The sequence below is a fragment of the Cornus florida genome, unplaced genomic scaffold (genome assembly GCF_030987335.1).
Source record: "Cornus florida cultivar Cherokee Brave unplaced genomic scaffold, ASM3098733v1 CherokeeBrave_3.0.0_Hap2_Chr06, whole genome shotgun sequence".
Classification (NCBI taxonomy): domain Eukaryota; kingdom Viridiplantae; phylum Streptophyta; class Magnoliopsida; order Cornales; family Cornaceae; genus Cornus; species Cornus florida.
This window is the reverse complement of record NW_026775576.1, coordinates 25,002,418-25,017,164: the sequence shown is the minus strand read 5'-3', so window position 1 is coordinate 25,017,164 and position 14,747 is coordinate 25,002,418. Positions and strand designations below refer to the sequence as shown.

Here is a 14,747-nt window from a genome sequence, read left to right as displayed (position 1 = left end):
TTCTCTCTTCTTTTCCGGCCACTTCCCTTTAGTAAAAAGGTATAGTATCTTAGTGTTTTATGCTCGCCTTGCAGTGCTCTACCTTTCCCCCTTATTAGAATCCGTTTTGGTCATTTCTTGAGTTTGGGTTTGAGGTCAAGTTGTGATTTTGATGGGGCTTCCTTGGGGTTCTTGTTTATCGTGTTATCCCCGACAAAATTTAGAAGTTTCGTCGGATTCGGAGCGGTTTCATTTTAGTAGGGATTTGAGATTTCATCTCAAATGAAAGTAGGGGGTGTTATAATTTCATATTTTGTTATCTTGCATGTTTTGGATGCTTATATAACTTATATGCATGCTTTTGTTCATAATCTAGAATTTAATTTAATTATTTTCTATGGGCAACTAGAATGTTTCTCTACGAAAGTAAAAATACAATTATCTTGGAATCAAATATTATGGATGCATGCAAAACTGGAATAAAATCCGAGCACAAAAAGTAAGGTGATGCAAGGAAAAACGATAAATGGGAAAAAGAAGAAATAGGGAAAATGACAACAAAAAAAAAAAAAAAAAAAAAAAATTACCGAAAAAAGAAAAGAAAAAAAATGACCGGGTCATTACACTAGCAGTTTTCCTTGTTGGGTAGGTAGGCATGATCTATCATTCTAGTTTTCTTTGTTTTGGTGTAACAGTAAAGAAATAGAGAGATTAGGTTTTCAAGAAATTTATTTTTTTAGATGCGAAAAAGAAGATGAATAGCGTTGAGGGGTAATTTGGTTTAAAAAATTATCTCAAAAAATCATTACATAATGTTAAGTTAAAATATCCTTTTAGTATTGTTGAGGGAGATATCTTGCTAAAAGTATTCATAAGGGATGGGTTTTTCAAGTGAGTGATAGTCAACCGGTTTTTTTTTTTTTTTTTTTTTACAAATCGTCCTATTTCTTGTAATGAAGGATGTTACGTGAATTTGAAATCCTTTTGCATGAGTCAACCACTTATTGAGAAGAGGGGATAAGGTTGTTGCTAAAATTTAGGAAGAGAGTTGGTTATGGGAACAACTAGGGAGTTACCTTTTACAGAGATTTATATAATCCTAAATTGGGGAAGAGCGCTCGTGTCAATTGCAAAAGGAAAGCCGGAAGTGAAGATCTGTTACAATACGTGGCTTATATGTATACACATATATATACTCAGGTATAAAACAAAAGATGAAGGCAAGCAACCAGATCAGAACATGGTACACATGGCATGACCCTGCCTGAGGAGGACTGCAGTTCGTGGGTCTCATATGGTTGGAACACTAACATGACCCCACCAGAATGAACAAGATGTCTTAGAGACATTGACCACTGACATGACCCCGCCTGAGGAGGGGATTACAGCCCAACACCGTCGGGATATGGAATCTTATCAAATTCCCCAATAAGATCATTGTGCATGGTATTTAGCATGGTAAAGCACGCACATCGATCTTTCTTAACCTAATTTTGATAGGATTCTATATCCTGACGGCGTTGGAACGTAGTGCCCTACTCAGGTAGGGTCATGTCAGTGGTCAATGTTTCTAAGACATCTTGTTCATTTAGCAAGTTTTGAACTTCCCTATGCCATATGTCATAGTTGGTACCGTTTAGTTTTTCTCCCCCGGTGAGGTTTGCAATTACTGTCTCCGTCCCAAAAATAATGTTATATTTTAAAAATCGTGTCAATTTAATTCATAAGAATCACGATTTTTTAAAAATAATACTTTTTATAAGACGAAAAGAATACATTCTTTAAAGCCATCCGCACTCAAGATACGCAAACTGACATTTAGCATACATTCCTTTTTATTATTTTTCCTTCCAAAAATTTAATTGAAAATTTGGTTCTTTTTTGACATAACGAGATTGAGAATTTTGCTATGCCAATAATAATTTCCCAATTATTTAAAAAATAATATATTTTCAATTTAATTTTGAGCTAATAATTTTGAATTAAACCTTATTTAATCCATCCACACAATAAATAATCGTTCATCCATAATAAATAATCATTCATCCATATGGTCTCCACTGGAGCCTTATTGGCATTCTAGTACTTTCGTGCCAAGACAATTCTAAATATATGAGTATGGTGCACAATTACATCCTCTTACATGACTTCTATAATAAAATACATCACTTGTATCAAATTACATTTCAAATAAATCTATTACATTATTCTATAACAGATAAATGAGGATGTCGTACCATATCCCATATATGAAAATTGAACCTTATTATAACACAACTTAAACACGTGTACTAAAATATCAATTTAATAATCCTATTAATCTGTAATTGTTACATCCATCCACGATATCATAAATAATGAAATATTGTGTTAGAGTGTCGGGATTCTCCATACTCACCCCAATGGGGGTAGAGATTGGGTCTCACGTACAAAATGGAGCAATAATCATTATTAAAAGAACATTCAATAATGAAAAACATGCCTTGATTTGCAGTTTACCTCGTTATAATATGAATATAACTCAAAAGAAATTTAAATAAAAAAACAGTAAATTGAATCATATAATCAATTTCAAATTTTTCAGAAATTTAAAATATACATATTTTCTTTCAACAAAAATAAGAAATAATAAATAAAATAAAAAATCACAACTAGTCCAAATAGATATTACAACTTATTGCCCAAAACTAGACCCTCACAGTCCGTCCCGCGTCCCTACGTGCGTCAATTAGCTTCAATGATTTAATTTTTTAATTCTTTCACAAAGAAATAATTAAAAACTAATTTTTATGGTTGCTGAAACTTTTTTAGAAAAATACAATAAAATAGAAAATTAAATTTGAAGAAGACTGGAAAAAAGGGGGACTTAAAACAGACCCCGGGACTTAATTGGGCGTGTAGCAGTGCTGCTGGAACAGCCTTACCCAACTAGCCTATACACGCGGCAGGCGGAGCGTTCCACCACGCGCCTAGTTTCTAGGATCTCATCTAAAAACCGATTCCACCATTATGTTTTTCTCGCTTTTCTCAGGTTGTGCGTCCGTTTTTGGGTTGATCCTAGTTTCCAAACCTCTGGAGTGAAATACGAAAACAATTATAATAAATTTTTTTGTTTATATCCCATAAATTCCTTATTTTTATTGAGACTTCCAATAATTGATCTCTCATATGCAGTATATAAAAAAAAAAAAATGCAAATAATATATGTACGAAAAACTAATAAAACAAGGATTCCGGCCAGTGATATAATTTTCATGCAACAAAACTCATCCAAGAGAGAGAAACAAGCAAAACAAGATTTTGTTCCAAATTTATTATTTTTTTAAAAATAATAATAATAAATACAAAGATTTTTTGCATGAAAATTTCTAAATTTGTATATTTACATATGGAGCACGCCATATTAAATATATATATATAATTTTTTGATGTTCATATGCCGAGATATGAAAATTTTAAAGTAATAAGCATACTTTTAACTAATAAATTGCATAAATTTATTCTAAGCATGCTAAAAAATAGAAGGGTAATTTACACAAATCCCCCTATGGTTTGCTATAATTACAAGGTTGTACGCAGCGGAATATTTAGAAAGTTTTGATAATTTTAAAACTGATCTGTGTTTTTTTCAACTTTAATTATTTTAGCAATTAAACAATAAATCACATGCAGATAAAATAAAATAAAGCATAAAGTTAGAAATGACATCAGGATTTTTAGCGAGGAAACCACAGTTGATAAAATACGTCAGCTGTTTGTATGGGAAAAATTTCGTGGGTAAACCGATCAACTATGCTTAAAACAAAGTATACTAAATTTTGACTCGGGCTCACACCCTATCGTTCTACCAAACACCAACTATTAACAATCATCTGGCTTTGCGACTCCCTGTCAACAGCAACTTGACCCCAGACTTATACGTGATATTTGTAGAAGAGTAGCAAGTAGATTAGACAACACTCCACGAATCCTCCAACCCTTTCAAAGTGTGATCGTTTTTACTTCTGTTCTTCAATCGTCTGAATTCGATGTAGAAGTAGATTTGCTTTTATCTGATCAACGTAGATGCAACTGTATGATCACGATCAGGATTTGAACACCATAACTCTAAACTCACTATGTGTTTATATGTATGTGTTCTAGAAAGATGACAGAAAATCTCTTGGATTTTTTGCAAGACTAATCTTCCTAAGGCTTTTAAAAATAATAAATTTGTAAAACTAAAGCCGTGAATAAACCTATGTGTATGACATGGTTTATATAGAGGTTTGCAAAGTCCTATTCCTTCTGAAAATAAAGGAAATTTCGTGCATAAGACTTGGAAGGAAAGTTGGATAAAAAAGGAATCAAACAGAATAAGAAAATTAAAAACCTTTTGCTGTCAGGACTTCTGGTACTGGTTCTCAATCTTGGTACTAGTTCCCAAAGGACAGAATGAAGTTCTTTGACTCTTAGCTTCTGGAACCGGTTCCCAAATTCAGGTACTGGTTCTCACTTAACAGAATCCAATTTGAACTTAGATTTTCTGTTTTTGGAACTTTTGGAAAATATATCATATAGGTATTTGTGTTCTAAATGGGAAACGATGTCCTAACATGTTTTTCTTTCCTTTTCGATAATCAACAGTACTTTCCTCTTCTGAACAACCTTCGAATTCTGCAGTCGATGTCGATTTTGATATGGTAACTGAAATTACAACTCGACTAGGACTTGTTTTGTTACCGAAATATACCAATTACAAAAATATATCTCACACTCCCTTCCTATTTTAGAAATTACGTGGACCTCCCCTAAGAATGAAAATAATCTACACGGATCTCCTTTATGTGTGACGGACCGTTAAATGCATTAATGGACATGTCAAATTTACTGAAATGCCATCAATTTTTATGATAAATGACTAAAATACCCATAGAAATAATATATATGATATATATATACTTATGTACCCTAACCATTGTTTCAGATGGAATATAACCTTAACTAGGTGAGTTTTTGATTCAGTCCGACGAGCAGTACAGGTGGCTAAATAGGGTATGATCTTACTTTCCATTTTTGCCTCACGGAGTTCGACTTTTGCCTTTTATCCTTTACAGGGACTAGGATCAGTGACAAAGCTAGAGCTAAGCGTCACGACAACATCCAAAGGTGACCTTGAATCAACGAATTGCTTGCCTCAACGCTTCTCGTCGTCGCTGTCACAGACCCTCACCATCACCGTCGCCGGCTCACAGCCTGGCTGTCTCAAACCCACCACCACAATGACTTTGTATGTAAAATTCATTTCTGTTTCGAATTGTAGGTATATGAGGCATTGTGGGTTAAATTGCAGAATGCAGTCATTCACTTGGTTTGTTGAAATTAATTCCATTTCACTTGATCTTATAAGATTTCTATTCTCTTTTGAATTGTAAATTATTAATGTTTTGTGGACAGATTAATCTAGAACACGTTGGGAAGCTGACTAATAATGGTCGTCGTCGGGCCGTCACCACTGCCATCACCACTGACTAAATATATATATATATATATATATATATATTATATTAAGGGTAGTTTGGACATTTCAGTTAATTTAGAAGATGATATCAGCACAATCTGTGAGTCAATGACATTGACTTTAACAGAAGAGAGGTTTGTGTAAGATATTTTCATTCTCAAGAGAGGTTCGCGTAATTTGTGAAATAAAAAGAAGATTCCTGTAATTATAACAAATTATAAGAGAGGTTTGTATAAATTACTCAAAATATAATAATCAAACAACAAGTATAATGGATGTGACACCGGTCTTGAAAATTTATACATCAATGTAGATAAATAAATAAATTTGATATAATACTATTGTTAAAAATTTATACGTCAATACATATAAATAAATAAATTCGATCACCTCCACAATACGAATTTGTCCAAATTTAAGATCCAATAACTTGTATCACGAAATCGAGTTCTCAGTATAAATTCCACAATCCAAGACTTGGTTGATGGTAACAAAGAGATCTTTGGGGGCTTCTTCACATCTTTCCTTCTTTCCACGTGTGTGTGTGTGTGTAAATGGATGGGTGCAAGAGTGGACACCTCCACTTGCACTTCATGATGTAATGAATGACCTAAGATGAGTGGGGCACCTCCACTTGCAAATGCTAGGCATCGTCATGTAATGACCTAACATGATATTATCGTGTTTTCCACATGGTGGATGCAATAAAACACATACAATGACACATCATCATTTGAAACCCTACAACTCTTTTTCTCCCTACAAAATATCTGGTTCTATTTCTCTCTCTAATCACACATTTGAAATCTATACAAAGGACTGTTTATGGCTCTCCTGTCTCATCACACTTCCTGCAATTCTTCTCACCTTTCTTGTGTCTTCGCCTCTGAAACTCAAGAACACATCCAGAGATTCATACATGTATGTGCTTAATCACCTCTCCACCTGCCGGAAGGGGTCGACTATGATGTGTTCTATGAGTTTCAGAGGCAAACACACATGAGATTGTGGGTTTGAGGCCTTGAAATCCTTGAAGATATTGGGCTTGCCATCTTGCATATCTTTGGATAATATAGTTTCATAATTTCTGTGTGGATGTTAGGGCTCAATTTCGCCGCTGAAGCTTCGATTTCAGACAATTCATTAAATCAATCTATGAACATAGACTGACAATATTTGCTCGAGGTAATCTAATTCATTTGCAATAGAACGGTGTATAATTTGTGAATTGATTATTTTGAGATTTAAGTTGTTTTCTTAGTTAGGTTTTGAGATATTGTGTTACAGAACAAGCTTCAAAGCTTGAAAGGAATTTAAATATTTCTGTAAAGATTTATTTTCTTTCTTAAAATTGTTTGGATCCAGGATTTGCAATCGGTAAGAAATGCATGATTTTTTGTAGAGGGGTCGATTCCTCATGCCAATTGCAATTTACTATTGAAATCAGGTACCGCGAGGCAGAGAAAAATTGAAGTTCCTAAACATCCATGTTTGTTTTCATAGATTTTGTGTAGTTTGATGCATAAATGTTTACTAGTATGCTTACTGCCTAATTTCTCTTTCTCAGTCTATAAGTTTTTCCAGGTAACAATTCTGTAAGAAATACTATCACTGTCTAAATCCTAGATGATTTCATGTGGAGGACTTTGTGTATGGCTACTTATGTTCTGTAAGTAATGTTATCACCGTCTAAATTCTAGATGATTTCATGTGGAGGACTTTGTGTATAAGATTCCTAATACTAGCAGGAATTTTGAAGCTTCAAATTACTTTTTAATACATTTTGTAAATAACAATTTCAAATCTTTCCATGTTAAAGCCGAAATTTTTTCTTGCCTCATCAACTGCTACTGTGCAGTATATTTGATATTTAATATATTCTAATGGTTAAATATTCTACTCAATTTTAGATATATGTTAATAATGGTTGTATATACCCAATAAGTCTTCAATTCTGGCTTGAGAGCTGGGAAAGACCAATACTTCAATTTCTGCTTCTATAGGAAAAACACGAGCTCTGTAGTAACGTCTAATGTCTTCATATATATTAAGAGATTTTGGGTGCAACTTAACTAAATCATATTGTTTGAGCCATATTTTGAATTTTGATTCTGAAACTGAATAAATGAAATCAAGAAAAGCTCATATTTGATGAGATCTTTTATTGGCTTGTCAATCTAAAAATTGTGTCGGTTGCATTTAGTTTGCTAGAGATCAAGCTTTTAAGCACCCCTTTTCTGCAACTAATAGGACCTCTTATGCAGCTATATACTCCATTGTTGATGCCTCCATATTGTTATTGTTAAGTCTTTAAAGACAGCAAGTTAACCCGCATCGATCTTGTATTAATTGTTGCTTTTGTAGCTTTTAGAGCAGAGTCCACAAAAAGTTTTTGTTGTAGCTTTTAGAGCAGCGTCCACAAAAAGTTTTTGGCTTACTGCTTGAATTTTTTCATTTTATTTACCACATTCATGGTAAGTAATACTGCATAGGGAAGGGAATTTGCACTAATACTTTATTTTTTAGTTCCCATCTGTTGTTTATTATTGCATGTATCTAATCTTGGTATACAGGTATGTATGATTTGATGGAAAATGCAAGTCCTGCTGGGAAAATCAACTGAGATAGGGAGATTGAAATAGAGGATGGTTTGAAATTTCTGGCAACTGGTTCTCCCTTTACAAGCCACGTGCCACCTGCTAGTGTCATGACATGGCTCGTTCTTATCATGATTTGGACTTTGGAGGAAGCTCATAAGAAATCCCAACACCAACTCAAACCTTTTGGGACTGATTTGGTCTCCGATATCAATTCAGGTACCTTATAATCTCTCTTCTTTCACTCTTTCTCCCTCAACATGTGAAATTCAATAGCAATGACAATTAAGAACATTGTATCATTTAGATAAAGAGTCTCAAACTGCTTGAATGGTTTTTGGAAATGTTAGAAACAACTCTGCTAGTAACTTTTCATCCATTTCAGCAATTCTGTGTTGTGGATGTTAGACAGTTTGGTTTCAGTACTTCTAGGGGCACTGTGTAAAAAAACTGTGAGTTAACAACAATCATGCTGTTCTCATGACATGCATATTCTTGATCATTTTGCATGTTTTCATCGAAATAAGATTTTTTTATTAACTAGCTAAAAATGGAACACGCATGTATTCATGACTATCCTATCCAAAAATATTGCATGGTAAAGATTAGTAACCACATAGTTAACCTCCCTGCAACAACTTTTAACATTAACCAAAAAACACACAAAGCTTTGCTATAAGATTAATTCTACAGGCCAAAAGTAAAGTGGAGAGGTTTGTATTGTTCCACTGCAATTCAATTCATAATGTTTAAATTGCAAATCTTTCCTAGCACCATGTCTTCTTAGAGCTAGATGCATCCTCTCTACATATTGTGGTTCTTGTGTTATTTTAGAAAGATTGAGTGGTTAGCTCTCCTGGGTTAATTGGGATAGAGTGCGTTCCCCAATCAAAAAGGGAGGTTTGGGGGATTCGGAGGCTTGATCTTTTCAACAAGGCTCTGGGAAAATGGCTTTGGATGTTTGGGAACGAGAGATCCAGATTATGGATGAGGGTCATTGCTTGTTGATGCAGGAAGGGAGAGGGAGAGATCCAGATTATTCAGATTTTTGTTTTTTTGTCACAACCAAGACCATGTAATCCCAAATCATATTATAAACTTTCTCGATGATCAAGAGCTAAGGAAATAGACTGATGAGAAGGTGCAAGGAAGGAACTGTTATTTATGATCCCAAGTTTGAGTGCACTTCTCATTTGGTATATTGTCAAATTATAAGCAATCTCTCTATATGCTTCTTCTTTGTAAACGATCTAGATTAATACTTTGGACTCGAGATTCTTTTTAGTAAACAGGATCACTATCTAATCCCTAAGAAAGCACAGCACATGTTAGTGGGTCCTATCATTAATTTTGATACTAGCAGTCTAGCACACGTTAGTGCTTTCTACCCTAAAGAAAGCACTTGGCGTGCACTGGTAAATTGATCAGTTTTGAAGCACCAAACTTTTGTGATGAATCATTAATCATGGAGAATAAAAAAACAAAAAAAAAAAATAATAATAATAATTTATCAATTTAAAATTTTTTTTTCCTAAATGATTGGAAAATCAAATTAATTATTTCTTGTGTGTTATGACTCATGGTTGCATTATTAAAAATATATATATATATATATATATATATATATGGTTGTGCGCCATGACAAGAAAGTAAAAAAGAGTTGGTTATGTATTTTGGTGTTAGTGTGGAAATTAAGAAATTGAAGAACTCTTTTCTTTAATGCCCACTGATACTTAGCTTCTCATCATTTGCATTTCTAGCCAAGCCAACTTTTAACAGGAACTCATCACACATTTGAAATGGATAAATTATAACCTATTCCATCTTTTTTGAGATATATATATATATATATTGGAGTTTGTGAGTGTTATGAGAAAACTAAATTTTTATTAGGAAGACAACTGATGACTGCCAATTGATTTGACGAAAAAAAAAAAAAAACTCAATTTAGCCTCCGCTTTGTTAAATAATAAGTGGAACCCATTCCTTTGACGCCTAGTCGTAGGGTTTGGTGTAGTGTTGTTTTTAGACTTTAGACAAGATTTGTGTTAACCCATTCAATCCAAAACAATAATGATAAATAAGCGGAAATCATTCTTTTGATGCCTAGTGGCAGAGAGAAGCCAATTCTACACTTTAGACAACCTTTTTTTTCCTTGTGATTTGATTAGCATCTTCTTTCTTTCCAAGCACTTTTCATAACTCAACAAGTTCTATTGTTTCTCATGTTGCGACATTTTCACTAAAAACAAAAAAGCAGCAGCAAGTTTTGTGTCTTTGTGTTATATGCATTTAAGTGTGAACATATATATTTAAAGGTGTGGTTTGAAGAAAAGGCTTTTTTTTTTTTTTTGTTTTTCCTTCAGTTCAACAACTTTGATTCACTCTCCCCACACACTTGAATCTAAATTCCATACCTTCAAATCTTCATGTTCACACACTTTAAAAAAACAATAATAATAATAGAAAGAAAGAAGAAGAACTACTTAGTTTTTTTTCAGTTCAACAAATTTAATCTTCTTACCCACACTAAATTCATATTCACCACATTTAAATCTTTATCTTCATATACTTAAATCCATATTCACCACATCTAAATCATTTCCACGCACACATATATATTCCAATGCAATATGTTTAGAATTTAACACACTTAATATATATATATATATATATATATATATATATATATATATATATATATATAGACAGACTTAGAAAGAGAGAGAAAGTTTATATAAGAATTTATAAATTGAGTTTATTGAGATTCAACACACTTAATATTAGAAAGAGAAATAGAATTCATAAAAGTGAAAATTTATATTCAATATACTTAATTTGTTATTTCAGCACTTTCAACAAATCATTTTCAAGTTGTTGTCAGTAAAAAAAGAAAAAATTATTTTTCAAAATTCAACACTCAATTTATCATTTCACCACATTATTTCTAGAATTCAGTACACTTCTTCAAATATTTGATTCGGATTATATAATTTTTTCAAAAAATAATACACACACACTTAAGAGAGAGAAAGAAGTTTATATAAATATATATCGATATAACCTCTTTAATATTAGAGAGATAAATAGAACTTATAAAAGTGAAATTTGAAAGCTGCCATTTATTAATAATATTATTTCATTTCATTTCATTTTTTATTTTTCCGTTTGAATGAATTGACTCGGCTTAAGTTGCTTTTGAGTAAAAGGTAGGTCCAAAATGTTATAAGTTCCATCAAACAAGATTGTTCCACCACTATCATGCATCATGTGCCATAGATAAAAAAAGTCAGAAAGGTTGTTCCACCACTACCATATTTCATGGGCCATAGACAGAAAAGAAAAAAAGGGTGTGGAAATTATGAAATTGAATAATTCATTTCTTCAATGTCCACTGATATGGTTCTCATCATTTTCATTGCTGACCACTGAAACTTAACAGGAACCCATCACCGAGCCTCTCACACCCTTGAAATGGATACCGAGAACACTACAGTACCACCCTTGAACAATTCTTCATTGTCCACCTCTCCACGTGCAGGATGCGACTACGAAGTGTTCTTGAGTTTCAGAGGTGAAGACACCCGTAAAACCTTTACTGACTACCTCTACCGCGACCTTGTGGAAGCAGTAATTCACACGTATAGAGACGACAATGAGCTTCGCATTGGAGAGAAGATAGGTGATGAGCTTCTCAAGGCAATAGAGAACTCAAAGGTATCCATACCAGTCTTTCCCAAAGACTATGCTTCTAGTAAGTGGTGCCTGCTTGAGCTCACCAAGATGGTCAAGTGTAAGACGACTTTGGGGCAAACCATAAAACCCATTTTCTACGGCATCAAACCATCTGATGTGCGACACCAGATGGGGAGTTACGAAAAGGCCTTCCAGGAACACGAGAAGAAATATGATAGTGCTACTGTGGAGGGATGGAAGAAAGCCTCGAGGGAGGTTGCAGAATTGAAGGGTTGGGAAGTTGCTGATAGGTAATTGTGTATATTTACTTATAGTCTTATATATAATGATTCTGCTATTTAACTTTTCAGTTCTCTCAAATTACACACTAGTTAAACTTAGTGTACAAAAATTAGGTTTTGACAAATTATTTGTCAAATGAATTTTGAAACTACTTTCTATTTTTTAGTTTTCTGAGAGTTGAAAATTTAAATCAAGTAGGCCATTTATATTTTTCATTTTCCCCATATATACATGTGACAGCAATTATGTTTGGCAGGCATCAAGGAGAACTAGTAAAGGAGGTTGTTTCAAAGGTATGGGGAGAGCTGAAAAGGAACTACTCAGTGGTTGTAAATGAATGGTTAGTTGGAATTGATGATCATGTAGAAAAAATGATGAAATTGTTGAGTGTTAATTCCAATGATGCAAGGATTGTGGGAATCCATGGCATGGGAGGAATTGGCAAGACCACAATAGCCAAGGTCATCTACAGCCAACTCTCCCAACATTTTGATTCCTGTTGCTTCCTTCCAGATGTTAGAGAAACAGCCCAACAACATGATGGTCTTGTTAATTTGCAAAACCAACTTATATCAAAAATCTTAAAGCCGGGATGCGCTGACATTATTACTATGGATGAAGGCATTAATGTAAACAAAGACAGATTTTCTGAGAAGAAAGCTCTTGTTGTCGTTGATGATGTTGATAAAGAAATTCATCTTCATGCACTCGTGGGAAAGTGTGTTTAATTTGGTTCTGGAAGTAGGATAATTGTTACAACTAGAAACAAAGACATTCTAACAAAATCTTCTTGTAATATCTTTGTTTCTAGTTGTGACAATTATCCTACTTCCAGGAGGTAGATTGCTGGATTTATGAACCAGAGGAATTGGATTCTAATCTATCTCTTCAGCTTTTCAGCAAACATGCTTTTAGAAGACACCATCCCCCAGAAGATTATGGTACTCTATCTAGAGCTGTTGTGTCCACTACTGGAGGGTGTTGCCTTTGGCTCTTGAGATTATTGGTTCTTCTTTTTATGGGAAGAGAAAAGAAGTATGGAAAGAAACATGGAAGAAGTTGAAAAGAATACCGGATCGCGAAGTGGAGAAGAAGTTGATTATAAGTTATGAAGCATTATAATATGAACAACAACATATATCTCTCGATATTGCATGTCTTTTCATTGGAGTGGATAAAAGAGTTGCTTTCCACATGTGGGATGACTGCAATTTTTATCCTGAAAATGGGATTGAAGCTCTTATGCTCAAGTCCTTGGCGAAAATTGGAGAAAACGACGAGCTAAGGATGCATGATCAGCTTAGAGAACTTGGTAGGTATATTTCTGTCAAGAAAGTATCCATGAGCCGGGTGAGCGTAGTAGGGTGTGGCTACATAAGGAAGCCTTTTACATATTAGAGAGTCGTATGGTAAGATCCAACTCAATAGATGTTCCTTATTAAGCATTAATTTTCTTCTCACCTTACTAGCACAATTATGTATGAACTCAAAAGCAGGCTCGATCACTAGGCCAATTAAGGGGTTGTCCAAGGCCCCCAATCCAAAAATCTCATTAGTCTTTTAAAGTAGGCCCCACCATAGGTTTGCCAATTTTAGCAGTTTTAATGTTAAGAATCTCAATCAATTTCTCCTCCTCTCACACGTTCTTCTATTTTCTTCAATTATATCTATCAAACTCTTGCCTTTCCACATTCTTTTAAACTTCTTCTCATGTTTTCTTTATGTGATTAAGCATATTAGATAATTATATTTATCTTTTCTAAGTGAGAATATTATGCATTTTAGTATTAATAAATTTGCTTGAAGTTATAAACAAGAGATGAGGAATTTGTAAGAAATTTTGTTTTTGTTTTTGTTTTTTTATTTTTTATTTTTTATTTATCTTTTTATAGTTTTATCTATGAATATGTTTAATTAAAAATGTCAATTTGGATTGGTAAAAATTTCGATAAAGAAATTGAAAGGGTTGGGTAAATTACTTCCATTTTTTTTTAAAAAAAAGCTCTTGTAATGATAAACAAAATATTACAAAAGAATCTAAATGAAAATTTAGTAAACAAACAACCAAATTTTCTAACAAAATTGGTAATTTTGCATCTCAAGAAGCAAGAATAATAGTTTATATATATATATATATATATATATATATATATATATATATATATTTTACAGTAATATAGAGAGTAAATTAATATTGGTTGTGTCAACAGTCTTATATTAAGCACCCGCTGATCAAAAGTTAAAATAATAAATGGAGTTTTCTCAAAGAGAGTGAATGTCATCATTTTCTAACTTTTGTGTCAACCATAATTATAGCCTTAGTATATTTTTTAGGGTTAATTACAGTGACACTCTGAAGTTTGCCCTATTAATAACCATATATAAGTTAATTCATTTTTGAACAATAACACCCCTAAAGTTTGGTAAAGTTAACAAAGACACTCCAATCCATCTGACACGAGATAAATTGACTTTATTGCCCTTTGACTTATAAATTGACCTATTTTAATCATGAAATTACTATTTTAACCTCTTTAAATCTTTTTAATGGACAAAACTAACCCTCTTTACCAAACCCAACAACCCTTCAAGAAAGAATAGCACTGGTAGTGTGAAAGCGATCTCTCGACCTTTGAAACTCCTAGCGATCCTAGTCCTCCCACTTGCACAATCAATGACCTCACTAATGCCCA

General features: G+C 33.3%; 1 protein-coding gene across 8 annotated transcripts; it reads left to right on the top strand.

Moving 5' to 3' along the window:
* Nucleotides 1-6,280: 6,280 nt before the first annotated feature.
* On the top strand, nucleotides 6,281-13,748 carry LOC132311214 (disease resistance protein L6-like). Of its 8 annotated transcripts, none has more exons than XM_059809035.1 (5): nucleotides 6,281-6,664; nucleotides 6,845-6,926; nucleotides 8,053-8,295; nucleotides 11,519-12,062; nucleotides 12,311-13,748. In XM_059809035.1, the coding sequence occupies exons 3-5, from the start codon at nucleotides 8,187-8,189 to the stop codon at nucleotides 12,780-12,782; spliced, it is 1,125 nt and encodes a 374-aa protein (XP_059665018.1). In that variant the 5' UTR covers nucleotides 6,281-6,664; nucleotides 6,845-6,926; nucleotides 8,053-8,186; the 3' UTR covers nucleotides 12,783-13,748. The 8 variants fall into 8 exon arrangements, with proteins under 8 accessions (XP_059665018.1, XP_059665015.1, XP_059665013.1 ...); XM_059809032.1 differs by having other exon boundaries at nucleotides 7,064-8,295; XM_059809030.1 differs by having other exon boundaries at nucleotides 7,047-8,295.
* The last annotated feature ends 999 nt before the right edge of the window (nucleotides 13,749-14,747 follow it).

Coding starts and splice junctions, on each gene's coding strand:
- LOC132311214 (XM_059809034.1), top strand. CDS start 8,187: ATGACATGGCTCGTTCTTATCATGATTTGGACTTTGGAGGAAGCTCAT. Junction 8,296..11,518: donor GGTCTCCGATATCAATTCAG/GTACCTTATAAT, acceptor GAAACTTAACAG/GAACCCATCACCGAGCCTCT. Junction 12,063..12,310: donor GGTTGGGAAGTTGCTGATAG/GTAATTGTGTAT, acceptor TATGTTTGGCAG/GCATCAAGGAGAACTAGTAA.